General features: G+C 41.0%; 1 protein-coding gene across 2 annotated transcripts in view; it reads left to right on the top strand.

Moving 5' to 3' along the window:
• The window catches only part of CADPS (calcium dependent secretion activator), a 452,323-nt gene that overhangs the window by 381,047 nt on the left and 43,807 nt on the right, over nt 1-27,469 (top strand). The window contains exons 25-28 of one of the 2 annotated variants that reach the window (XM_053668933.1): nt 2,423-2,437; nt 3,311-3,385; nt 4,269-4,352; nt 26,523-26,555. In XM_053668933.1, the coding sequence (XP_053524908.1) occupies nt 2,423-2,437; nt 3,311-3,385; nt 4,269-4,352; nt 26,523-26,555 (207 nt within the window). The remainder of the gene's footprint in view (nt 1-2,422; nt 2,438-3,310; nt 3,386-4,268; nt 4,353-26,522; nt 26,556-27,469) is intronic. The other variant, XM_053668932.1, reaches the window with a different exon arrangement.

The following is a 27,469-nucleotide window of genomic DNA, read 5'->3' on the forward strand; positions in this document are numbered from 1 at the left end:
AGAAAGAGCAGAATAAAGGCAGAACACTCACTATTACTCCACAAAGGCAGGTTAATCAAATAAGTCTGGGAAAATCTGGTAAAATGAATTCTGCGTATTTTGTAATTACTTGTATAGGAATGAAAACTGCTTTGGTATGTACCCCTTTGCTACATGATAAGCAGAGTAGATATTACCCTGCCCTACCAGCTCTCCAAAGTAGATTTTATTTATTTAATTGAATTTACTTTATAATTTAATTATAATTTACACGCAACAAAGTATATTGATTTTAGATGAATTTAGAGAAATGTATAACCATGTGTAACCACCATGCTAATCATTAGTTAGGTAGCAGTAATATTGCCATATGACACTTAAGTTTCTAAACCATATTTCCATGCATTGTTTTATTACCTTATTAGATGAATATGATTTCCATATTCACAACAGAGATAACTGTAGCCCCATTGAGGAGATGAGGAAATAGACCAACAGAGATGACATACTTCAAGTTTCCTCTGGAAGTAAGAGGCAGAATAATCATATCAAAATACTTTCTTCTAAGCAGAATAAAAGGAATGTGGACAGCAGTGGAAATAAAATATTCACATAGAGTAAAAGAGAGAGTAGGAGTACCTGTAAAGCAGACAGAGCCAAGTTTGGCATGGAAAAATTGAAAGCAAGATGAGGTTCCTGTAAACCACCATGTCTCCACGCACTTTTTTTTTTTTAATTTTATTTAGTTATTTTTCAAGTAGAGTTTTTTGTCTATTTCTCCCATCCCAGCCTCCCCCGCCCTGTGCTCCCCACCTTCCTCCCATTTCCACCCCCCTTAGTTCTTGTCCCTGTGTCCTTCCTATTTGTTCCTCCAAATCCCTCCCCCTTTCCCCCCTTAAATTCCCTTCCCTCTCCCCTCTGGTCATTTGGATTCCTCAGAGGATAAAAAAGTTTGAAGTCCCCTCGCCCCATGTCTAAAGAGAAAGCTTGTTGGTCTCTCAAGAAAGATAATGTTAACTACTCAGGACAAATCTTCCCTAAATCTCTTTTTAAGGTTTTTTCTTTTTTTTAATTTCTAGAGAGAGGGAAAGGCAGGAGAATGGGAGAGAAACATCAATGTGTGCTTGCCTCTCATGCACTCCCAAATGGGAACCTGGCCCACAACCAAGGCACGTGCCCTAGACTGGGAATCAAATCTACAACCTTTAGTTCAACAGGCCAGCACTCAATCCACTTTGCCACACCAGCCAGGGACATCTTTCTTGCTTGATGCATAGAGAATATCACTCTTATCTCTGCCATTTTAGCCCAGTTTTTGGAGAGAATGTTTTTATTCTCACTGATGTTCTTTGCTTTTTAAGAAGCCCTTTATTTAATATTTCATATTGTATGATTTTTGTCTACAACTAGCTTTTCTGAGTTAGTTAAGTCTCATACTTAGTTTAATAAATGTAAATCATTTATAGCAATCCAAAGAAAATTTAAGGAGGCAGTCACATGAGGAGGGAAACTAAACATGGGATTCTGGATCTTATCTCAAGACCTAAAAATGAATTTGGAGCCCTGTCAGTATTGCTAAATTCCCTTGTTCTGACACATTTCTTTGTGTTTCTAGCACAGAATTCTGCAGATAGTTTTTGCATTTAGATCCGGGTTTATTCCACTTCCTAGTAAATTCTTTTGTGAAGTTAGCAGCAGAGCCAACATGGATTCTATTTATCAGGACTATGCAACATGGGTCATCTGCTTTCTCATTTTTCTCTAATCACCTAAAGGAAACTAAACTGAGGTGAATGAACGAGACCATCTCTTCTGACCCTTATTTTCTACTTTATGAACTTGACCAAATAGTATTGAAATTGTGATTATAACTTGACAAAATGTTTCCACATCTAGGACCTCACTAGATCTTCAAAACAGATCCATGAGCCTGAGAGCAGGATTGCCAGGAGAGGAGTTGGCCCTGTTTTTTTTACCAATAATCACAACAAAAACAACAAACCTGCTAAATGTCTTTATACAGGGTTTGCCTCGCTCCCATGACAAAATCAGTAATTTGTACTGGCTTCTCTCCTCCCCCATTGGTCCTAGGTTGTAGTATTGTATTATCTGTTTTTTACAGGTGAAGAAACTGCATTAAATTTTCTTAGGCAACATAGCTAAGCAGTGTTGCCCTGGGACTTTATTTAGGTCTTTCAATTACAACAAAATTCCCCTATAACTTTAAATAAATTAACATAATTCACATCTCTCTGCTCACTTCCAATAATTCTGATTGCCAGTTATCAGAATATCAAACCACATTAATATGGCTTATTATTTCTGTATGTTTTCATAGCTTTTTTGATGGTTTAATTTTTATTTTCTCATGTGTCCTTTTGTCCTAATTTTTATTTGCACTGTTCCTTTTTTTCCTGTTCCTAATTATTCATCCCTCTGAAAGTTTGCTAAAGAGTGGGTAAGTGCATTCTTTCCAAGTAGCAATGTTTTGCATTGTTGTTTTTTATTAAGGAAATGGGGAATAATTCAAATGGATACTAAAACGATCTAACAAATGTCAAGGAGCTGGCATACAGTGTTTTCTGTTGAAATCACTTTTTGTTTTTTCCTGGCATTTGCAGCAGATTTTTGTTTGTGTGGGGGTTTGTTTTTGCATTACTATTTAAACTTAATAGCCAATAGCAGCAGTTAGAAAAAATGAAAAACTTAATAGCAGTCTCATTAGAAGCTCTAAACCTGGCTCTACTGATCCATTAACGGAGAAAATGAGTGGTGGCCACAAGGTTCAGAAAGCACCTCGACACTGAGTCGACACCCGAAATAGAACTGGGGGCTCTAAGGCATTAATGCCAACAGCCAAAGGTGTTAGAGCAGTTTTGCAAAATCCTTCTCAATGTATTGGTCAAATTCCCCTTGGAAGGATGCTACTCCCTAAGTCACATCCCCCAGCAGTTTTCCAAAAATAATTTTTCTTCCCCCATGTTAGATTGTTTTTGTATAGTGCTGTGTAAGACCCAGATCAACACACTGCTAGGCTGTTAAGCCATCCATGCAAACTATTTGTAAATGCGTGTATGTCTGTCTCTACACATATCAAAGCCATCAAAAGCACTGGGTGAGGAACAAGCACCTGGTAATTTTTTGAAGCGCTTCAGATCTCTCCCCATTAAAGGCCAATACTCAGAATCTTAGAGCTGTTTTTGGAACCATGGAAATAAATTGGGTCTGTAGGCCAGGCTTTGTTTATAAATTGTGTAGTCTAAAAATTACTGACTGATGCAATGCCATCACCTCCCAAACATGCTAATATTTGTCTTTCTGTGTTCTTTAGCATCAATACCATTCAAAAATAGATGAACTAATTGAAGAAACTGTTAAAGAAATGATAACACTCTTGGTAGCAAAGGTAACCTTCAGTTTCAGGTGAAATGTTTCATTGTGAACATTGCTTTGTTATGTCTGCGTTTCCATTAAAATGTAACACGTTAAAAAGTTGAGCTGGATACTTATATTTCTCAGGAAACAAGATTGTACATCACTCAGCCTCAGCTCTGAATGATTTTTCTGATGATTGCAAGCCATGTGAAGATGATCGATGCAGTAGCATATGTTAACTTAATAAGAGTTTGTCCCCAAACATTGAGCTAGGTTATGCAGGAAATGTTTGTTTTGTTTTTCAGCACCGACAAAGTTAGATTTTTAAATACAGAAAGTTAAATTGTAATAAGGAATTCTGCCATCATGAAAACCCCCTTTCTCTAGTTTCACATGCAGTGAGAGTCATAATAAAACATAAAAGTCAGATAAAGCTATTTCAGTCACCCTCATGAATTATAGAATTTTAACTAAGTAATGTTGAATGAGAAGACATGTATATTTGCCAGTGCTAAACTTCTGTTTCCCCCAAATTACTGATAAAATACAAATAAAAATAGATTGGATTAAATGTAGTGCTAATATGTAACATAAAAACGGCTTTGCGCAGTTTTGGATTTTGAAAAATGCATTTAATATTATCGCATGCTATATGCAACTCAATAATATTTTGTCACTTTGCACTTCTGTAACACTCTCTATTTGCAATCACATAATAATGAAGAGAAAGCCGGATAAGTCAAATATTTCTATGTAAAAAGGCAGCCTTTCCCTAAAGGCTGAAATCAAATAATAAAATATAAAAATTGAGCAGAGGACTCAATGCTGGTGTCTACATGATTGAAAAATGTTGTTCTTTATTGTGAACAATTCTACTTTGAAATAATAACTCCTTTATTTTTCTGTTTTACTAGTTTGTTACTATCTTGGAAGGAGTACTGGCAAAATTATCCAGATATGACGAAGGGACTTTGTTTTCTTCATTTTTGTCATTTACGGTAAGTAAAGAGTCTTACATTGTTATTTATATTAAGGAAATGTGTAATAATTCAAATGGAGAAATGATCTAAGAAGTCTCAAGGAGCTGACATCAGGGAGGAGTGTCACTGTGGCATTTCGTTTTAGTTTGTGCTTGTATGTCAGTTGCAATCAACTACCAGTGTGTGACAACCGCACTTGGGGAATGAGCAGGACACTTCTTAACAGCAGGCAGTCCAAAACTGTTTCTATTTCATCTGTGAATATACAGTGTCTGTGTGTGTGTGTGTGTGTGTGTGTGTGTGCGCGCGCGCACACGCATTTGTCTCTGTATGTTGTGTCCGAACAGAGAGGCGCCAGCATGAGCCCTCCTTACCTGTCTTAGGCAAATCACTCAACGTTTCTGAGCTATAATTTCCTCATCTGAGAATTAGTTTGAGAGGTTGCAAATGGAGATCTACAGGTCAGATAGAACCTGTAACTGTGTTTCATTAATACTCACTTCGTTGGGTCCACTTTTCCTAACTGAATTTAGTTGTCCACATTTAAAAATCAGGAGAATTCGCAGAGAAGGCTGTATTCCTGGACTTTCTGGATAAAGTGGACAGTTAGCAGCTTCATAAAAGCCTGCCTATGGGGATAGCAGCAGTCTCCTGGAGCTGAGTCACAGTGGTCTTCACCGTCCAGACAAGCATTTGCCAGCTTCCTGCAGCCCCCTCCCAGCTGTTTGACTCATTCACAGACCTGCCTGGGCTTGGGGACACTTGAGTTTACAGCCTCTGGTGCAGATGATCAAGTCTGTACAAATTCTGAGAGGCTCTAAGTCTGTGCCAGAATTAGGCATGGCCATAGAAGCTAGTTAGATAATGGGCAGAGGCCAGTTTAATTCTCTGTGGGTAAACAGAGATGGTGACTGCATATCACTGGTCCCCAGACCACTCCAGGGACCCAGTTCTCCCTTCCTGTGCTAGGCAAGCACTGCGGCTACATGCTTTCTTTTCATTTCTGATGGCAGTGGTCTTGCTGGCTCTGAAACTAGCTGTTTTCCTCTGATAATGCCATAGGAAAGGCAATTTAGGACCACCTATCCATGAGTCTTTAAAATAGACTTACTTTATGAAGAAGTTTTTTAAAAAGCATTGAATGCCATGACAAAACCCAGCACAAGGTAGAGTCATCAATGACTTTGGAATGCAACAAAAACAGGTTCAAATCCCATTACCAGTATTAACCAGCTGTGTGATCTTGAGTAGGTGTCTTATCCTCTCTGAGCCTTGTCCTCTCTGAGTTTTGTTTTGGTTTGAGAGAGGTATGCTGTTGTGTCATTTTGCTTTTGTACATGTGTATATGTGTGTGTTAATTGCAGTCTACTACTGATGTTATATGGAAGTGGAAAGTAAATCATGTCTTCCATAATGAGTTCTTGTGAGGATAATAATGTAAGTGAAAGAGCTTAGCATAGTCCTAAGCACATAGTAGTCCTCAATAAATACCAGTTATTATTAATAAACTATATCTAATATGTTTATTATACAATACAGACCTACATACACACATTCTTTCCAAACATGCCCTACTTTGGTCTTTCCCTAATAGATACATCATATTTTCTGAGAGTTAAAGGAAATGTAGACAGAAAACATTTAAAGCAGTTCTAGATCGCATTTATGTATCTTCATGCCCAGCTTGTTCTGATATGCAGCTCTGACCTTCCCAGGTATTGAACTCAATCCCAGAAAGCGTGACCACCCCAGTGCCTAGAATTTATTGGTGAAAGAGGGTGGGGAGAAGATGGTGACAATGGGAATTTTATCTGATTTCTTTCTGTAGAACCACCCATAATGTGTCACAACTGAAAGAAAATCTACCCAACCCACTCCTCTGACAAACAAAGAAACCAAGGCCCAGGGAGGGGGGAGTCATTTGTCCGAGGTCACACAGCAATGGGAAGAGTGGGGATGGGAACTCAGGTCTTCAGTCAGCCTCGCCCCACCATTGAATGGCTTCCTGAAGAGAGTGGGATTCAGCCAGCACTTGCCTGGCACCAGAAGGCAGATGAGCAAGTGAGTGGGGAAGATGCATGAAGAAGGATTCAGGGCACATAAATGGGAAATATTAGATAATCCTTCATTCCCAGTGAAGTCATGAAAATGGTGAAAAGAGGCAAAATTAAATGCAACATTTTTGGAAAACGTTCCCCTGACACCCACAAAAGATATCACTTTCTTTGAGACTTCATTTTGAGGAACTGTTTTTCCTGCACTGGACTTGAACCAGTGAAAACCAGAAAAGCTCCTCTACAATTTTCTGAGCAGAATTTAATCCACCAAGAGCCCCACCCTAATTACTGACTTACCAAGAGGACTAGTGGGAGGTGGTCCCATGGCAGCCACATCAAGGGCATGATACCAGTGGGGATTCTCAGGGGAGCATTTGAAACAAAGAAAACCTAGCAGAGCCTATGCAGGAGTTTTCAAGCTGAAATTGTCATCCTCTCATCTCCCTTTTCGGAGACATTTTGCAGCCACACAGCATGCCTAGTGAAGTCCCCACCACTGCACAACACTTCGGTGCCTGTTGCGGGGCCTGTAACTTTCCTTCCTCAGTGGCACTTCTCCCACATACTTAGCCACCCCCAGGCCAAAAGCACCCACTTATCATTTGCAGCCTATGTTCTCATCTCCTGCTGTGTTCCAGTGTTCAAGAATTTGAGCTGTGCTTAGAGGTGGTGGGAATATCTCCACACATGTATTTAGAGCTCCTGCCCAAATCTGAACAGGCTTCTGGAGACTTCCTGCAGCCTGAGAGAGTTGATTGCCTGGGAGTGCGGTGCAGGTGAAAGAGCTGGGCGGAGGCAGCAGGTGTTGTGCAAAGAGCCTTGACATCAACAATGAGAGAACTGGAAGTAAGTCCTGGGACCCAGGACAAAGGCTGAAGATAGGGCCGATACCTTGGCAGGGTTTCCCGAACTCCACTCCCATTCTGATTCAATTCTTCAAGTATTACTGTGCACTTACCACGTCTCCACCTCAGCAGGGCTGCCAAGAATGAGCCATGTGCTCTGCCCCCCAGAAAGCTGACAAGTATCGACAAATATGCCACCCTTTCCCCCTCTGTCTCCTGCTGAGCGCCTCCTTTCCTGGGTAGGCTTGATTTCATGGTCCAAGCCAGACATTTTGGAAAACGTCTGCAGTGGCACAGAGCAGGCAGGAATATTTATTTCTCGTCTCCATCTGCATTGCTTCCTCCCTTGGAGAGGAGCTGCAGGGAGGAGGGAGGATGAGATGTGGCTTCTTCGTGCCAGCCCAAGAGGCGCCCAAGGCACCCGCCCCTCCTCCCTCCCCTGCCTCAGCAGCAGTAGCAGCCTGGGATTTATGGAGGCAGGCGCCTTTGGAACTTCGGAAAGATCAGCCCAGTTGGAAATCGCAATTAGCAACTATCCGCCCATTTCCCCTGCCTGCAAGATGTGCTTTTGTGTGGGTTGCCTGCTTGCAAGAGTCCCTGTTTGTAGGTAGCTTCACGCTGTTCTTTTAGAAGGCCAAAAAGGGGGACAAGCAGGTGCCCAGTTCCCTCTCCCAGGAAGTTAAAATCCTTCCCTTGGCTCTGTCCAGTTGTTAACAAATACGCTGATTCTGGAAACCTTTTGTCCATTCATTCATTCATTCGTTCATTCATTTATTCACCTACCCAACATGTATTTATTGAGCATCTCTGTGTCATGTATTGTGCTAGGTGTTAGGGACTACGTGTTCTCTATCCTCTTGGAGCTTACATTTAGGGAAGGAGACAATAAAAAAAAAAAGAAAATTATAGTATAGAGGAAGTGCTGACAGGCCACAAACCAGAAAGAGAGAAAGAAAGGGGGTGGTATTATTTCAGCTAGGATGGGCATGGATAGGCTCTCTGAGCTGAAACTTAAAGGGGCTACAGCCATGGGAAAAAAAGAGGTGGAAATCTTCTAGACAAGACAACTGCAATGGCTGTGAGGCAGGAAAGCAGGAGGAATTTTGGCCAGATATTTTGGAGGCAACAGAAACAGGATTTAGGGGTTCAGTAGGCACTTGAGCTGGACACTCTACTGGTGGGGGCCAGGTGGGAGGCCCAAGAACTGGGATGTATTGAGGAGCTCAGCAAGCTGAATGAGAGCCAATAAGGTGCAATAAAAAGCACAGACTTGGGAGACCTGGGATGGGACAGCAGCTTTGCCCCTCACCGGGGAGACACAGCTTGGCTTTTAATTCCCTTTGGTATACTATGACGCCAGTTGTATTAGATGAATTCCAAAGTCTGAAATAGCTATGAGAGCTATAGCTAAGTGCCTGGCACAGAGCTAAATGATTTAAATAGATTGTGTGTGTGTGTGTGAATCCCCTGAACAATATCATCCCAGAACGTCCTCCCACAGATGATAAAACTGAGGCTCAGAGAGGTTAAGCCCTCCAGCTCAACCAGCATCCACCCTTCCTCCAGACTCTAGAGGCTTTAAGGAAGAGGGGAGATGTGGGAGGAGCCCACCCTCACCTTTGGCACCAAAACAAATACATCAACTCCTCCAAAGCCCCCTAGAGTTCATCTAAGATCCCTCCATCCAGCAAATTTATTTGAGATGGTCACAGTGTAACATGGAAGCCCTTCAGGACAAGGACAACAAAGTCCATTTTAGAGTTGTCAAGAGCCCAAACCCTAGGGGATATGCCCTATCTCCTAGGTCTCAACTTACCCTCATTCACATTTTTTTTCCTTTCGCTAGTATATTGTTTTGCTATTTAGAAACAAAACAGAGTAGACATGTTTTTTGCTAAAATCCATGACCAGGGCTGAGGTTAGCATAGATCAACCAGCAAGCAGCAAGGGTTACTTTTGTGCAGAGCTCTAGATGTCACACCAGAGAACAAGACTGGCACCTTGGTCGAAAGCCAGAACCAGATCCAAAATCTTCACTTCTATCAGGAAGCAGTTCAGATTTTAGGGGTGGCGAATGTTCATCAGTTTGTTAATGTTGCCTCTGATGGCATTCCACTTTTGCTTTGGCTTTGGGGAACGCCCAGCATGGGAGAAATGACTTTCTACTGTGTGGGTGAGTGATGGTAGTACAGACAGACAGGTTTTGGGCCATCCCCAGAAGGTAATATTGTCCAGTGATCAGATGCTGAAGTCAGGAGATTCAGATCAGTTGGCCTCTACATTTCCAGAGTGGAAGTGCCTACCATGGCAGTAACAGCTGATGTTTATTGAACACACACAATGTGCCAGGCACTATGCTAAATGATTTACATGCACTTTCTCATCTGACCTTCACATTCACCCTATGCAATAGATACAATTATTATCCCCATTTTACACATGTGGGAAGTTGAGTAAGTTGTCCAAAGTCACACAGCTACTAAGACTCCACCTTAAAATTTCTCCTTTATTATGACCAGAATGTTATACCCACAAAAGCACAGATACCCACAAATGAAGTCAATCAGTGGCTCTTCCAGGAACTATGCACTAATTGATATCATTTCTCAGAGGGAAAGTCATCGTTTTTCACATCTTACCAGCAAAAATATTTTGTAAATAATTTGCCCCCCACCCAATGAGTTTTGCAATAAAACTAAAGGCATAGACATTCAAAATTCCCTACCTCCTTTGTGCTCTCTAGATAATCTTTAGTTTCATGTTAATTCTTCATTCAATACATGTTTATTGAGTGCCTATCATGGAGTGCTTAGCAATGGATAAGAGGGACAATGCCTTTCATTGTATATTCCTATGAGGGAGATCCATTCACAACAAGCAGTTCACATGCATGGCGATTATTCAGAGAAAGAAGGAGCTGATACAATGGGACCATATCCAAAAGGGACTCAGCCTTATCTGGGAGACTATCCGGGCAGTGACATTTGAGCTGAGATCTAATGGATAAGTAAAATTTCACCTGGTAAAGAAGAGAGCAAAGAGGATTCCAAGATACAAAGACACAGAGAAGAAAGGGAAGGTCTAGTACATTCGGAGAACCAGAAGTTTATTGTTAGCTGGGGAAAGGTCAGATCAAAATGAGGAAGATGACAGGGATGGGGTTAAAAAGCTAGTCAGAAGACTGACTATGGAGGAGCTTGCCCATGTGATGGATTTAAGGATTTACACAAGGTCATTATCAAAATTGATTCAGCTGGAGAAGTTGAGAGGTCATAAGAGACCAGCTACCTGTTATAAGTCAGTGTTGAGTCTGTAATCTTCTGATTCTGAAAGCTTGAGCCACTGTTGGAAGGCAAGATTTACTCTATGTAATGTATTTTATTCACAAGGACCAATAAAACACCATGCCCAGAAACATTCCAGAACTATAAATCACTGATCTGCCATGTCTCCTACCAACTTTTTTCATCAACCACTCCCCAATGTTTCAGAACTTGACATCCACTTTGGGGTCTATGACAGATAATTTTGTCACCTAGTAGGACACCATCCTCATTTCTAAGTCATTCCTCGAAAACACAGTTGACAATTAACATACCTGCTGTCCCAAGCAACCCTTCAGAAGCTTTTCAGAAGAAAAAAGATAAGCATCCAAAGTTAACCATTTTCCTTAATACTCTTTGGTAGACAGATGATTACCATTCAAAGTGAACATAAGACAAGCACAGTATTTTCTTCAGACTGTGAGGTGCTGAGCAACCAGTCACAGAAGTGTCAGCTATGAAAGAAATACCTAATGAACATGTCTGTGGCTTCAAATAGGAAATAATTGTTCTGAAATTAAAAGTTAGAGATTCTGACCTGACCTATGAGCCCCATACAGTGAGAAGCTTATCACCAGAAAGTTAGAGGGAGAGATGTGATTGTGAAGCCCAGACTAACAGAAATGTGGGCAAGCAACTGACCATGTGTGAGCCTGTTTCTTCATCTGTAGAGTGGAAATGCTGATGCCTACTTCAGAGTGCTGGTGGGACAATTAGAAATGAAATGAGCAATAGGTTTCGCATGGTATCTGACATGTTGTGGGTGCTCTATAAATAGCCATTTTGACTTTACCTTCAACTTAAACCTGTAAGAAGGTTTAAATAACCCTGAGCTTTTAACCAACAATTCTCTCACCTGTTCAGTCCTTAGCAGAGCAATCATTTCTCCTAAGCAACCCAAATTATTATCTATAAGAGGACCAACCAGGACTCTGTTAAAACTTCTGTTTTAGCACATTCTTACATTCAAAACTTGACTCATCAAAAATATTTTCCATTATATTTAGTGTATTTTTTAGCATTTAGTGTTTTATTTTAATTCAAGAAGTTTTCGGTCATACATGGTCTCTAGATTCTCTATTAATCAAAACTTTTGCTTAACCAGAATTGAATAACCCATTCTTCGAGCATATCTTTGGTTGAATCAGATTTGTCTCAATGTACTTGTCTAGTTCTGCCTCTTACTCTTAGTAGAGTATAATCTTGGACAGATTAATCCCTAACTTCAGTTTACTGACCTATAAAATAGGAATAATAATGTGACCTAATTATGTGGTATTAGTAGAATTAAATGAAAAACTGTTATGTGACTGAAATGGGGTAGGGATTCAATACTTGTTAGATATCGTTATTATTGTGGTTATTGCTGTGGCTGTGCCATCAAGTACTGAGTATTAGAATCAGTTGCTAAATCAGCCATCATGTTTTAAATGACTCCTGTATGTACATTACTGAGCTAGATTTGTAGGTACAGAAAGACATAAAAATAGAAAAACAGGCCTTATCTTTGTTATCTGGAAGTTACTATCTATAGTGCATATAGCAGAAGTGAGTTGAGATTCTGTGGTCCAGTATTTTCAGTGATGTTCTGGGATCTGCCCACTTCCTACCCGCTGTTGAGAGCCAGTTCTCCACATCTCTTCCCATTTGCCATCTCTCCATTTGGTGACACCATGTTGATCATGGTTGAAGTATTTGTACCACTGAAATAGATAAACACTACCAGCCAGGTAGGAAGTTTCCTCTCCTCTTTTTCTCCTTCCTTTCCCTTCTCCAGAACCTTTTTATTAGTATATCACTGAGTGTTTTCCAAGCATAGGATACATACCACATGGGATCTGAGATGTCAGATACTACAAAAACTCAGCATTAAATAACTCCAACCAAAGTGTGAGAAGGCATTTCCATTTATTATTTTATTTTCATTCTTCTACTTATATTAAAGAGAGTTTCCAGTGCGTGCTTATCTCTTTCTCACACTTTTCTAAAATGTCAAATCTTCATGGGTAACAGAGAGAGAGAGAGCCCTTGAGCAGGCCTCAGGCTCAGTACTCTTAGCGGGCAACTTGTCTACCTAGCCTGTAATAACTTTATTTTATTTATATTTTGTCTATTTTGATTTGCATTCATGGTAGTGATATAAGGTTTTCTAATTATTTTAAAATTGAGCCAATTTAGAGAAGAATACTAAGTAAGTATAGTATAGATGGCACAGGGGCAGTAGCCAAAATCAGAAGGTTGGCATTGGTAACAAAGCGTGGGAAGCTGTGATACATTTTAACCACCCCATTTTGCAGTTGTGTAAACTGAGACCAGAGAAGGAAAATGGCTTGAATAGCTTAGTCGCAGAACCTGCTATCTTGTCCATTTGTGTGTTTTTCCCACTCTATCTGAGATGGCAGGGGAGAAGAAATAAAAATCCTCCCCTGTGCAGCTTATCAAGGCTGACAATGAAGGACAAGTTGTCACTGGCAGCAGGGGTTAAACAATCTTACCCTCAAGTTCAGACTGAGACAACCAAGGGGAGAAAGAGTGTGTCATGGGTGGCAAGTGATCCCTCGTGCAGAAACATTACTGTTCGGTTATGATAACACAGCCCCTATTTGCCCAACACCGAGACCATGCAGAAGCCAGGGACACAAGTGAGACGTGCCTCCTGCCCTCTTTGAGTTTGCATTCTGTAGGGCTCCTTAGTATTAAGAGATATTCAAAAGGCAAAGCAAAACCCAACAGTGCCAGAGGTGGGCAGAGGCTCCCACTTATAATCAAACAAAAGTAAACATTCATGCTTGCTTAGCAATTTTACAAAATTAAAACTTTCCCATCTCTACACAAGAGTTTCTTCTAAAATGACCACTTGCCATGTAGACAAGTGAAAAATCAGTTCAAAGTCATTAGGAAAAGGCAGGCAAACCCTGAAGCCCAGCAGATCCGTGTTTCCAGGTAAGCTCCATGACGCCACAACCTGTGAGACTTTTAGGAAGTCATTGCACCTCTCAGAGCCTGAGTTTTTTTATCTGTGAATGATAACCATCAGGACCACTGTACTGAGGATTAATTATGTATAAATTGCTTATCCTTGTGCTAGGCAAACAATAAGAATGCAGCCATCTTAAGGGTTAGCAGCTTTGAAAGGAGCCCCTGAGCCTTCCAGAAATCCTCTCTGGAAATGAAGGGTTGGGACAGAAATGAGGGAAACTGGACGGAAAAACAGGTCTACTTCAATCGGGCATCTGTTTGGAAGCCCCAGGGGAGAAGAAAGATGAGAACACACACTTCCTGGACCCAGTCTCAGAACACAGTACCCTGAGCAACAGGAGACGTGAACAATTCTCCTCGTTAATGAGGCTGCAGCTCCTAATCGGTGCATGGAACAGAATGCTTTTGTTTAATAGAGATCATTTCCCTGCCTCTTGCCCAACTCCCCAGCAGTGCCAGCAGCTCTTTGTTTAATGAAAGGTAGAGACTTTAAGTAATGTGGTGGGAAGGGCTGTAGGAGGTATTATTACCCTCATTACTATGATAATAGTTTAATCACAATCAATATTTATGAACATGCACAGAAGCCATGCACTCAGCCAGCAACCCTGCAACTCGGGTTTTCGTGTTCTTGCCTAAGGAGGCTTTCCAGGAAAGCCTGGGCTCTCTCCCACCTTCCCCCAGCCCTTCTAATTCTCTCCACTGGCCCTTGAAGGCCACTTCAGAATATCCCTGCTGGTTACATCGATAGTTATAGATGAGGTCTTGGCAATAAATGTACATCATCATAACTATAAAACTTTTTGCCTTTCAAAGTACTTCGCCGATCTTCATCTGGACTTAATCTTCAAACTTTGATAAACCGTCTTGTGGGAAGGGTAGGGCAGTGTAGGGGATAGGCTCAAGTCTTAGCTCTACTACTTCTTAGCTGTGCTCCCTGGGGAAAGTACCTCAACCTCTCTGAGCAAATACTTTCTAAGTATTTCAAACAACTCTTTTTTTTTTTTTTTAGATTTTATTTATTTATCTTTAGAGGGGAAGGGAAGGAGAGAGGGAGAAAAATATCAATGTATGGTTACCTTTCATGCGTTCCCCACTGGGAATTGGCCTGCAACCCAGGCATGTGCCCTGACTGGGAATCGAACCACAGTCCTCTAGTTCACTGGCCTGCGCTCAATCCACTGAGCTACACAAGCCAGAGCTCAATATTAAGTATTTCTATGTTGTCTATGAGTAAAGGTAAATAATAGCTTTCCCCAAAGTCACAGAAAATAGTTGAGATAGCAGAAGTGAGAGTCCAGACCTAGAATCCAATATTCTCTTTCTATTATCTGAAATATTTTTGAACACTCATTCTTTTTAACACTAGCAATTTAGGCAAACATGATTTTAAGACATTCCAGTGTTTACTCTTATCCTTCAAATATCAGTGCTATTTTGAAAGCCAGTGATCCTGTTTCTGAGCAATGGCCATCTGAATGAGCTACACATAAGTAGTGTTTGGTGTCACAATTTCCACATCTGTAAAAACAGGGTTTATAAACTACTCTGGCCCTTCTGAATAGGAAAATGAGAGAAGCTGTACATACATATTGCATTTCCATGGCACTTAGATGGGCACAGCACTTCACAGTTGGGCAGCAATGCCATTGGTCTTTGGCAAGTACTGAGGACATTTCCGTGCCCCCTCCCTTGCCCAGTAACAGAGCTCTGAGAATTCATTATCCTATGATTCCAGATATACTCAAGGGTTGTGTTCTCCTCCAGTTCTCAGAAAGTGTTAGAAGGGGCTTTCACTGTAATTGTCACTTGGCCCCAAGCAGAAGCCACTAAGGTTTGCTCAACTGCTCACCCGCACACACAGTCCCAGTACATCCACCCACCAGCACATTCTGTCTCCCCCAAGCAATCGGTCCCTCAGTTGGCACTTACAATGTATTCTTCCTCCCAAGATGCACTTAGAGCAACCAGATTATGTGTTGAGGAAGGTTTTTGCTAGGTTTTGCTTGTGCCTTTGCAGAGTACATATCTCAGAATTCCGATTTCAGTCAAGCAAAAACCTGCAAAATGTCTTTCTCCACTGGAATGTTAAAAATTCTATCACTTGTTTTGTTCTTTTTTCAAAAAAATTTATAAAAAGTATATAGAGTGGTTTAAAAATGGAATAGTACAGAAACACTTGTAACAATAATTTTTTAAGAAGCAGCATTCCTCTGTCCTACCTCTTTCCCCCTTAATCCCTTATCCCAGAGAGGACCTTTGAAACAATTTTGTATTTATCTTCATCACTCTAAGTTCTGTTCTTATATTGATCAATGTTAGAGACAGATACCCCACTATAGTCAATAGAGATTTAGCCCACCTCACCATCTTCCACTTCTCCGTGGCCTCCTGTTACATTGTGTAGTACTATCGCTCTTCTCAGGGCCTTTGTAACTTTAAGTGATACCAATCCATCTTTAGTTTTTATTTCATCCACAAGATGAGGTTATGGACACCCAACCCCCTTTTTTCCCCTGCTTTCTCCTCCAAATGGCCTCTTGTTCTAGAATGATAACTGAATGATAGTCTTTTTGTTCCTGTCATTAAAATGTAAGCATGTATGTTTATGAATGTCTCTTGCATCTAGACCAGCACTGTCCAGTAGAACTTTCTGCAATGATGGAAATATTCTGTATCTGAACTGTCCAATACAGTAGCCACTAGCCACATGTAGCTCATGAGTACTTGAAATGTGGCCAGTACCACTAAAAAGTCAAAATTTTTATTGTATTTTGCTTGAATTCATACATTTAAATAGCCACATGTAGTTCTTGGATAGTGCAGGGCCAGACCAAGCTTAATATACAAATCTGATTACCTAGAACAGCCTGAATTTTCAGCTGAGATGGTAGTAATCAGTGACTCATAGTTCTTACTATGCCCTGGAAACTATTCTAGGAACCCAGTTAATAACTCAACAACTTTATGATGAGCACTATTACCCCCCATCTTGTAAATGAGGAAAGTGAGGCATGAGGAAAGTTAACTAACTTGTCTAGTAAGTGGTAGACCTCGAATTTGGCCCCGTTTGATCCAACCCCAGAGTGTGTACTCTAAACCACTTCTCTATACAACCTCCAATCCCCATTAGAAACTCTTTTTTAGAACTACTCTTTTTTAGAGACTATGTTCAATCTGCTGATCAATGATGTGACCACAGCTTCTTCCACATTATTGGCCCAAGTGATGCTTATCATAGGAGCTAGGTGTACTTAGATGTGAACCCCGCCCATCCCATTTCTGCCACAAAAGAACATTCTACTAGAGTCTGGAGGAAGATATGGGCAATTCAGCCCAGAGGCAGGAGCCCAGCCACAGGAAGCTGTTCCTTTGGCCTGGGAATTCCAACAAGAACAGTAGAGTGGCTAGCATTCACTGAGGGTTTGCCGTGTTCCTTTAGTATGCCCCTTCATTGTATCATCTTCATTAATTTTTACAACAGCCCAAAGAGGTATAGATGAGGAGGATATAAGGAAAGGGTGCTGGGAACATGAAATGAGGTGATTAGTGAGAAACATAGAAAACTGTGTCTGGCACAGAGTAAATATTCAACACATGCTGCTTACTGTATGTGCTTTTATGTCTTTGCCAAGTCTACCCACTGGGCCATGCTACATTGTCTGGTACCTGCGTGAACAGAATTTATTTACCTCTAATATTATTTTCTTTTTCCCAGTTATTACAGTTTTTCCCAGAGCCTCCTTTCCTGAACTCTTGTTAATTCTAAAATCGTAATTGCCTTTTGATTTGCTGCTATATAACCTTTCCAAGGTGTAGGAAGTGTTTTCTATTCCTAACTGGAACCTTCCTCATACACCAGCTGATAGTCACAGATATTTTTTTAATTCCATAAAGAATCCGAGAAAAACAATTAGTCCAGTGACCTATTGTAACAGATATAGACATGAAGCCAACAGATTAGGCAAGTAGCAGGAGTCAGTCAATGCGTGAATGGTCAAATTAGGGTTAGAAGTTTACATTTTGTGATTCTTCACACACCTCGTTTCCCATTTAAGTCATGTTCTAGTCCAGAAATCAGAAAAGTTCTTCTGGGAAGGACCAGACTATAAATATTTTGACTTTACATGCTATATGGTTTCTGGCACAGGAACCCAGTCTTTGCCCTTGTAGCCATACCTTGTAGTATGAAAGCAACTATACATGAGATACAAGTGAATAGGCATGGCTATGTTTTAATGCAACTTAAAGGACACTAAAATATCAACATCCTATAATTTTCACATGTCAGAAAATAGTTTTCTTTTTTATTTTCCTTCAACCATTTAAAAATGTGAAAATCATTCTTAGCTTATGGGCCATACAGAAATAGGCATCAGGATAGAATTGGCCCATGGGCCATAGTTGTCTGACCCTTGTCCTAGTCTATTCACTGTAGGTAGGAACACACATGGCAGTCCGTGCCCAATGAACCACAATGAATTAAACACTAGTAATAATATTAGCTAATGCTTCTTGAGCTCTTACTGTGTACCAGGTATTGTGTTGTGCACTTTATATGATGTAAACCTGTTTGGCCTCACAAGAATATTATGAAGAAGATACTGTTGTTATCCTCATTTTGAAGATGAGATTATAGAAGCTGTGGGAGGTGAAATAATACTTCCCAAACTCATTCAACTAGTAAATGATGGCAAATAATGAAAACCAAGATCTGTCCTACCCAAAGGCCCTATGTTCCACAAAGTAGGATTCCCTTTGTCCAGATTCCAGGTGGTAAGAAATAGATTTACAATGACACATCATTTTCAGAATATCAACCACTTGATACAGTGAAAGAATTCTGCACTTTTATAATCAGACCTGGGCTTGTATTCCAGCTTCACTACTTACTACTTACGGGTTCACCTCTTGAGAGTTGTTTGACCTCTCTGAGCCTCAACATCCCCATCTATGAAGTGGGGATTGTGAAATGAGTCTTCTAATGTTCTATAGCACAGATGGCAAACACAAGCCTCACGGGACAAATCCCGCCCTCCACCTTGTTTTATCCTGCCTGGCACCTTGTTTCTACTGGAGGGCAGCACTGAGCTTCTTGCCTCTAGTTAAGGAGTAGTTATATTTATATAGTCCTAAAATTACATTCAGCCCTTTGAAGACAAACACAAGGCTGATGTGGCCCCGGTGAAAAGGAGTTTGACACCCCTCTTCCACAGTAATGATTGAGTTCATTATATATAAGGTATCTAGCACAGTGCCCCACACATATATGCTCAATAAATACAATTAAGGATCAAGTGAAAATCAGGTTGCTAGTTAATGTTTTTAGAGCCAGGAAACTCAGGAACGACCAAATCCTGTCCTAGACCATCAGCGACCTCCTCCAGAAAAATATATGCAATGGATAAAGTTGGGGAAAATATGCTACAAAGTAACACCTTTTTCAGTGTCTTGGTTTTCATCTATTGCTGCATAACAGACTATGGCAAAACAGTGACTTAAAACAATCAGATTATTTTGCTCACAGTTTGGGTAGTTAGAAATTTAGGAAGAGCTCCACTAGGAGATTCTTGGGTTCCATGTAGCACTGACCAGGGTCACTCACTTGGCTGCATTCAGCAGAGAAATGAGCTGGGCTAGGGCTGCATGTCTGATAACTCAGTGTGCTTCTGTGGGCTTCTTTCTCCCCATATGGGGTCTCATCCTTATCCAGGTGCTTGGCATCTCTCAAAGTAGTAGTCCTAGCACAGTGCACTTAAATGGCAGCTGGCTTTCAAGAGTGAGGAAGTGGAAGCTGCCAGCCCTCTCCAAGACAAGGCTCAGAACTGTCACGGAGTCACCTCCAGCATATTCTGTTGGACAAAGCAGTCATAGACCAGCCCAGACTCCACAGAAATGGAGAAATAGACTCTACTTTTCAATGAGGGAGTGTCGTGCCCACACAGGGAGCAAGATCTTTGATGGCAAGTGTCTTTGGAAACAAGCTACCATGCTGTGAACTGGATGTGGGGTCCACATTTCAATGCAGAAATGTAAGGGAGATGTAGGATCACAGAGATGGCCTAAATCACACAGGGCCAGAAAGGAAGAATGGAGTAGATGCCCAAGCCTCTTACGCACAAGTCCCATGCTCTTACCTGAAGCATCCTAACCATGAAACAGAAGCACCATAACTAAGTGTACAGATATATAAGGTTTAGTGAACCAACCCACTAACAAAGAGCTCAGTCTATACCCTGGAACCTGACCCATCAAACCAGCCTCTTTGGAGGTGAAAGGAAAAGAGAATGCAAAACTAATAGCCAACAATTATTGAATACATACTATGTGCTAGGTCCTGTGCAAAGGTTTCTCCATACATGAACTTATTTAATCCTTTGCCATGCACTAAATATAGAGGTCAAATGCTTAGAAGAGCGTCTTACACATGTTAAACACTTAAGAAACATGACTTTTTGAATGAGTAATCCATAGAACCACCATACAAGGGGTAATATTGTCATTATGTCTTTTTTCCAAGAAGGAAGCTGATGCTTAGAGAGATTCATGGCCTGGACCACAGCTGGTGTGTGGCAGGACCACATGGTACCCCAGGCATCTGACTCCAGACCCCAAGCTCTTACCTCCACAAGGGTCTCCCATAGTGCAGGAAAGCAAGCTCTTTGCATAAAGGCAACAAATACCAGTTCCTTTTAAAGCAGTAGTGCCTCACTGCACTTCCTTCAGTGTTCCTTTCAGAATGTTAGAGGTTAAAAATCAACTTCAAGAAAGCTCTGGGAACCTCTACCCTGGGTACTGAGTAAAGAGTACCATATTCAGAATTTATTCATCCAACACATTTTTATTCAGCCCCTACTACACAACAGGCAGTGTAGACACTGAGGAGAGAGAGAGAAGTTCTTATTCCTCATAGAAACTATATTCTGGATATGAGGATGGTGACAGACAATAAAACTCAAGGAAATAGAGATAAAATTATTTTATGGATAATAGAGGCATTAAGTAACACTTTTACATACTGAACTGCTTCATTCTCAAAAAGAAAAAAGAATACATATTGCTAAAATCGCCTGAGTTGGGGAAGTGGAGAAAGGAACAAAATAGCATCATTATCCTGGCAGCAAAAATTTCAAAAGCCAACATTGACGTCAGTTTTGCTAGTCTCTTGAGATAGTGGTGAGGTCGACATTTCTAGGCAGAGGCAGAGAAATCAGCTCAGAGCTCTTGTGAAGTCAAATAGGCAGGGGTAGAGTCAGCCTGTGCAGAGAATAAATTGTTTTTTTTAGTTGATTTTTTTTTTCAAGAGACCCTGGGGAGAAAGGAGAGCTTGGGTATTTGCTAATGCAGTGGTATCTGTTCAGATTTCTTTTTTTCTCCCATCTTTGAGTCTTACCCACCAGATTTCTGTTTGCAAAAAGGGCCTAATCCACTTTTTTTTTGTTCGTGCATTGATTTAATAGTATCAAACCCTGAGGTCCGCGTGGTCTGCACCTGGGTTGCTTTTTCCCCTAATGAAGCCAGAGAAGTGGTTTAAGCCCCTGCCGAGCTTCCTATCAAAGCTTCACAATGATTAACTCAGGTCCCCTTATTAGGACCAGGCAGAAGAAAATCCCTTAGTCATCAGCATTGTGAAAATCCCAGAATGGTGAGTGTTCAATGAAAAGATTACCTTGGGCACCTGAAAAATAATGGAAGAACTCAATAGAGAAACCATTAAGCCTGTCTACACACGCTAAGTCAGGTGGAGGGTCGAGGTAATTAGCTGGGACATTCAGGCCAGAAAAAGCATGTTGGACCTTCTGCCCGGACTGAGTCATCACAGAGAATTATTCAAATCCCTCATACATTTTTTCTGCTGAAGCCATTTTAGATAGTATCTACACACACACATACCACAACCAATACTTAAATATGAATAGTCAATAAAAGTGGTTCGATGGGTGTTTTTTAAATTGAATAATGGACATCTTAGAGATGGGATATCCAATGCTATAATTTATTAGCTGTGTGACTTTGAACCAAATTGCTTCACCACTCTTTGCCTGTTTCTTCATCTGTAAAAAGGGAATAGTGATAGGATACCCTCTCCTCAAAAGGTTTTTGTGAGGATTAAATATAATGAATACAATATTCCTGACTCATCACCTGGCAAGTCATGAGCACTCAGAAGTGTTACGAATAAATTTTAATTGTTGGATGGACATGACTCATTCTGAGTGTTGGAGAGACTGTACATTTAGATAGCATCTGAGAAGGGGGCTAGGAATCATGGAGCAAAGCCCTCATCTACAGCCCCTCATATGGTGCTTCACAGGTAATCAGTGTCCTTTGTTTCAGGCCTGTGGAAACATGAACAGGTTGCTCACTGACAGCTTGTCTCCCAACTATCACCCTGGTGTCCACAGACTCTCCTGATCTGTGTCTCATTTTCTAAATTCCTTCCCCAGAACCGGCTATATCTGGGAAGCCAGGGTGGGAGTGGAGGGTACATGGATAATACTAGAAAACAGTTAGTCTTCACCTCACCAGAGGGGATGGGGAGAAAGCAGGGAGTCTCAAGAAATGAAGTCATACTTCTTGCCTCTCCTCTGAGAGCAACTGAGTCCCTATTTTGAAAGGGTGCCAGACCAGGTGTCTGGGGCACACCCCGAATCCCCACCCTAATCTGCAATTCCCAGGCCATGTAGCTTGGTCCCAGAGAGCAGTAGGTAGGTGTCATTGAATATCACAGAGTGCAAGGTCTGGGGAACACCCTCTCAGCTCAGCCTAATCTCAGCAATCCTGAGGTAGGGAAGAGAGGGCTTTACTGTCTGCATCAGTCTTTCAAGGGCAAGTTCTCCACTGCATGGGGTGTTCACAGAATTAGCAGAGAGTATGTCAGACTGAGAATTCACTCAGACACCTGCTGGTAATCTGGAAGATTCCAGCATCCTTTTGTTATGGCAAGAAATCGCCTGTGATCTAAAGGTGGGGAGTGAAATTGTCACCACTGCCACTGGGACAAGGAGCACGTGCTGTATCTACACCAGTAAGCCAGGGTGTCCACTAATCATGATAGGAACAGGTGCATTTGACCATGTACCCGGCCCTGTTCCGCACAGTTATCTAATTGCCTCACTCAACCCTCTCAGTATCCCTTTGAGTGATATTATTATTGTGCCACTTGCAGCGGAGGCTCAGAGAAGTTAAGTAACTTGCTCAAAGTCACTAAGCTAGAAAATGGCAAAGCCAATTCTGACCCAGCCAATCCTGAGCCTATCCTCTTCACTAGTCTCTTCGATCCTAAGTCACTTCACTAAGTTTTCTTTTCAAGTTTAAAAAAAGAAAGAAAGAAAGAAAATCACGCATACCCTTTTGAGAACCATGGATGGGAAATAACTGACAAAATTCTACAAAACAGGTAGTACTTTTTAAGTAGTTTATATTGTATTCATCAAAGGATTTACATATAATAGAAAATAGTTTTGTGTAGATACTAAGATCTGTTGTTGATTTGATCTAGAGACAGGATCTGGTGCGCTCTTGAATTTTGGGGACTTCTGATGTAGAATGTAGCTGGCTAAAATACATATCCCTGTGGATACTGAAAAGAAACAATGTGCTTAAAGGTAGCACTGTTGACATGAGGCAGGAAAGAATTCCAGGGGCCAGAGTCCTGATCCTGTTTCTCTGCCAGAGTACCCACTCTGCTGTACTTCTCCATGAGTACTGTGAAATAGAGGGCTGATGGTGGCTTCCTACCACTTAAGGAGACTAGCATCAGAGACAGGAAGCAGCCTTAGAGGGGTCCTCTCACATGGGGAAAGGCTCACACCCAGGCCTCCCACATAGCTTCTGCTAGAGCTGACCTAGAGAGGTCTTGACACCCGGGAACGGCCATGACTGGCTGGACTAAGACAGCTGTTAGCACCTCCTTCAGGGACCCTGTCATTTTACTCACTCATCCTGATTCTATGCTCTATAAGGACCATGAAAAGTCCACTCCATGTGCATTGAAGCCCCTACTTAAACTAGATGAAGGTTAATATTTTATTTGCCGCTAGCCCTTCCTTTTCCTGCAAGATGCCTCTGCTTTCACATTCCTTACACAAGACCCTTCCAGATGCCCCTATATCCTATCAACATCCTTCTTAAAGTCCAATGGCCAGAACAAAAAATGGTATACCATATGTTTCTAAATCATAATTGGATTGCAGTTTACTCTGAGCTATTTTTTCCTGTTATTATGGGACTGCAAGAAGATCAATAAGACCCCATGCAAGTCAGCAGTTATCAGAAACAAAAACAAGCCTAGCAAAAGGAAGGCTGGTACATGTAGCAGAGGGGATGGTTTTCATTCATTACACAGAGCTTGCTTTGTTTCCCAAACTGCCTGGGAAGAAACAGAATTCGACTGGTGTCATTCTCTGGATTGGAACTGCATGTCAGTGGTAAATGAAGAGTAGGCGTGTTTAAAGGTTGATCATTTCAGCTGTGGCAAAACTCCTACCAATTGCCAAGCACTAACTCTACAGAGAAAAGGAGCCAATGTCCCACTGAGAATAATTATTTTGCCATCACCTGCTCTGACCACTGATCCTTGAATTCCTCATGCTGTTCTACCATTGGTGAGGAAGGAGATCAGGAGTTCCAAAGGAAAAATTGGGGCTCAGGGGTCCTGGCTTCTCTGCCTTCTGGCTGAGATCATTAGCAAATAAAGTCTTAAATTCTGTGGGTTTTAGTGTTCCCAATCATAAATAGATGTGACTCATATCCCCCACTTTACAGGGTGGCTTAAAGAAGAAACTGTACATACAAGTGCTTTGCAAAGTGGAAAACATCCTCAAAGTGTTCGATGTTGTTTTAAATGGGAAAAGACTTGGAAGAAAGGAAAACCACCTTTTTGCCCAAATGAAATTTGGAACAGGAATGAAGAGGAATGATTTGGGGTTATGGATTATTCAAGAGAAGTATTAGTTGTGCAAAACCAGAAACATGTCCCTCAATCCTTTTAATGGCCCAGAGCAGTTTGTTTCATACACTAGCCTTTGCAGGCAGCCAGCTTTATATAAAAATATGTTGGCTTTCAGCAGCTGCTCAATACGGTCATTCCTCTGCATATTCCTCAACCATTCTGAGGCCAGAACTGGTCACTAGCTTTTTCTCTTACCTTCCTTCTACAAATTCTTCCTAAATGCCTTTTCTAAGACAGGTTCCAAGTAAGTTGCAAGGGAGGCAGCCGTGAGCAAGACATGACATTTTGCAGGAGACAGACATTGCACAAAAAGTATGACTTTCTTAGGCTATCAGAGATGTGAAGAAAAAAGTTAATATTCCAGCAGGATCAGTAACAGGAGAATCTGGGATCATCTTGGGTGCTGGCAGTGATTCCAGAAGACAGAACACTTTGCTCTCTCAATAATTAACTGATATATGTTCAGCCCTGTAAAGTTTATGAAGCACTTTCTAATATTTTTTTCACCTGATCAGGCTCTCAACCCTGCAAAGTACACAGTATTATCACCCTGTTCTAGAAATCTAGAACCCAAGACTAAGGTATTGAAGTGATTATCCCAGGGTCAACCTCTTCTGTCACTTATAAAACTTTAGACTCTAAATGCTAGATCTTTCTACCCCTCACTTTGGCTCATTAGTTTCTGTCCCTTGGGAGTTGACATTTTGCATAGTAGCTTTGGGAAAAGGGCGCAAAAGGGGAAATGTTCCCCTGGGTACTTTCACATAGGTAGAAGTTGAGATTTTCTACATAGAGCTCAGCTAGATGTCAAAGGGAAGCTTACCTGAGTTGTGAAAAGACACTCTAACTGCTGTGTTTGCATTACGTCCTTGTGGTTGCCCTTAGAATTGGAAACCCTCTCAGACCTCCGATGTAGCCCCTCAGTCATATCTGTGCCTAGAGGAACATGTGTGATCAAATACAGATCAAAATGAGACACATGGAATATCAGACGTACTCCCATAGGTGCTATTCCTCAAACCCAGCTCTTCATTGACTCCTCACAGCACCTAGAGCCCACCTGTGTTTGCTCATGAATTGCTCATTTTAGCTGCTATTTGTAGAATGTTTACTATGTCCCAGGACTTACATGAATTTACTTTCATGGCAACCAACTGCAGTAGGCACTAGTAGAATCTCCACTTCACAGATGATGTGACCGAGGCTCAGAGAGATAAAGTAATTTGCCCAAGGTCGCACAGCTTTTAAATTGATACAGCAGGATTTGAACCCAAATCTCACTGCAAATTCCATGCTCTAAAACACGTTACTCTGCCAGATTCCCTCCCAAAAAACTGAAAATAAATTTTATAATCTCTTCCTGCACTTCCCTTCTGGGTTTTTTAGTATTCAAAACCAAGAGACACAACAGCACCCTTGGGACAGTTTTGAAAGCCTCTCTTATCCCTCTAACCCCACCCACAGACGCCCATATCCCTCTGGGTTAAGGATGACCCCCCAACACCACATCCTTCCTCTTGAACAGCGTTAGTAGAAACTGAGAACTGAAGGACTTAATTCAGACAAACGTGCAGCCAAATTACACAAATGAAGTGACACCAGTCTTTAGGTGCTTTTCTAGACTGGTGAGCTCTGCACTCATCAGTTGGGGTTTAGCTACAGTCATTTTTTACCCTTTCAAAAGGGAGAGAAGAAAGTGCCAAGTTCCCACTCCAGCTTCAGAATCTCAGTCAGGAAAACTTCAGTCTCTTTCTGTTCACTTTGTCTCCCTCTGTCCCCATCTCCCTGGCTCCCTCCCTTCTTCCAGCCTCCTCCTCCTTCTCTCTCCCTCTTTCTCCCTCTTTCTCTCAAGCAGTAGCTATGGCTTAAGGAAAAAATAGCAAACAGATTTTATTTTCTAGTACCTTTCTATGTTTCCTGGACAGCTCCATGTGCCAGCATATTGTTTTAACTCTGATGATGATACAACATTGAGCTGTGAACAATTAAACATAAACACCAGCCTCACTGCCATCCTCTCTTCTTCTTAGGTGAAGGCGGCCTCCAAGTATGTGGATGTACCTGTGAGTATTTGAAAACTGTTTTTGTGGGTTTGATATTTTTGGTCCTTGGTTTTGGGGTGTTTATTTTGATTTACTTACCTCTTTATGTGGTTTTTTGAGAACTTTGGTGATGCTGTTTTTATTAGTTGCTGCTAAATTGTATATTCCCAAATTGAACTACCAGAAAGAGGGAAGCCAAGAACATTTCATGGTAAAAATTTTAGCAGATGAGAAGACGGTATTGTTTCTTTCATCAGGCAGAGATGTCCTGGTTGAGGGTAAACCCAGTTTTCTTTCATTTTTATTTTCATTGGTTTCTCTGCTATATTTCATTCTGTGATCACTCCACTCACCTTACCTCACCTTGGAAGTAGAGTCATGAACTAGAAATTTGCACAGGGTGCCAGTATTTAAAAAAAAAAACAAATAAATTCTGAATTTGTTCATTTAGGGGTCAGTTCTGCAATTGTTTTAAGAGAACCTTACAAAACTGCTTATAATTAGTGCAGACCTCATTAATGAAGAGAGCTCTCAAAGTTCACAGATAAAGCCCTTGAAGTTGTCCAAAATTTACATTTAAATTGAGGTTAAGTACTACACATGAATGCTAGCATGTGGGATTACCTGTGATAAACCAGGACACATTTATAGAAAGACTGTGCCCTAACTATTAGCAAAATAAAATTGGAGAGATTTAAATGTATTCCAATAAAGGAGAAAGGAAAATGATTCTCTTTCTCCATTTCTAACAAAAGAGGTGTGAGTGTATTATAAAATATTAAATTTAGAGAGCTTATCTCAACAACTACCAAGAGTCTTATACTGAACGTTTTTCATTCTGAACGTGGTTAAGTACCCTCCTTGTTCAAATACTTATTTGTTAAAATTTGTTTTTTTCTAAAAGGATTTATATTAACATTTAAATTCATTTCCCC

This window comes from Artibeus jamaicensis, unplaced genomic scaffold, assembly GCF_021234435.1.
Source record: "Artibeus jamaicensis isolate MK-2021 breed Jamaican fruit bat unplaced genomic scaffold, CSHL_Jam_final contig_519, whole genome shotgun sequence".
In the NCBI taxonomy this organism is placed as follows: domain Eukaryota; kingdom Metazoa; phylum Chordata; class Mammalia; order Chiroptera; family Phyllostomidae; genus Artibeus; species Artibeus jamaicensis.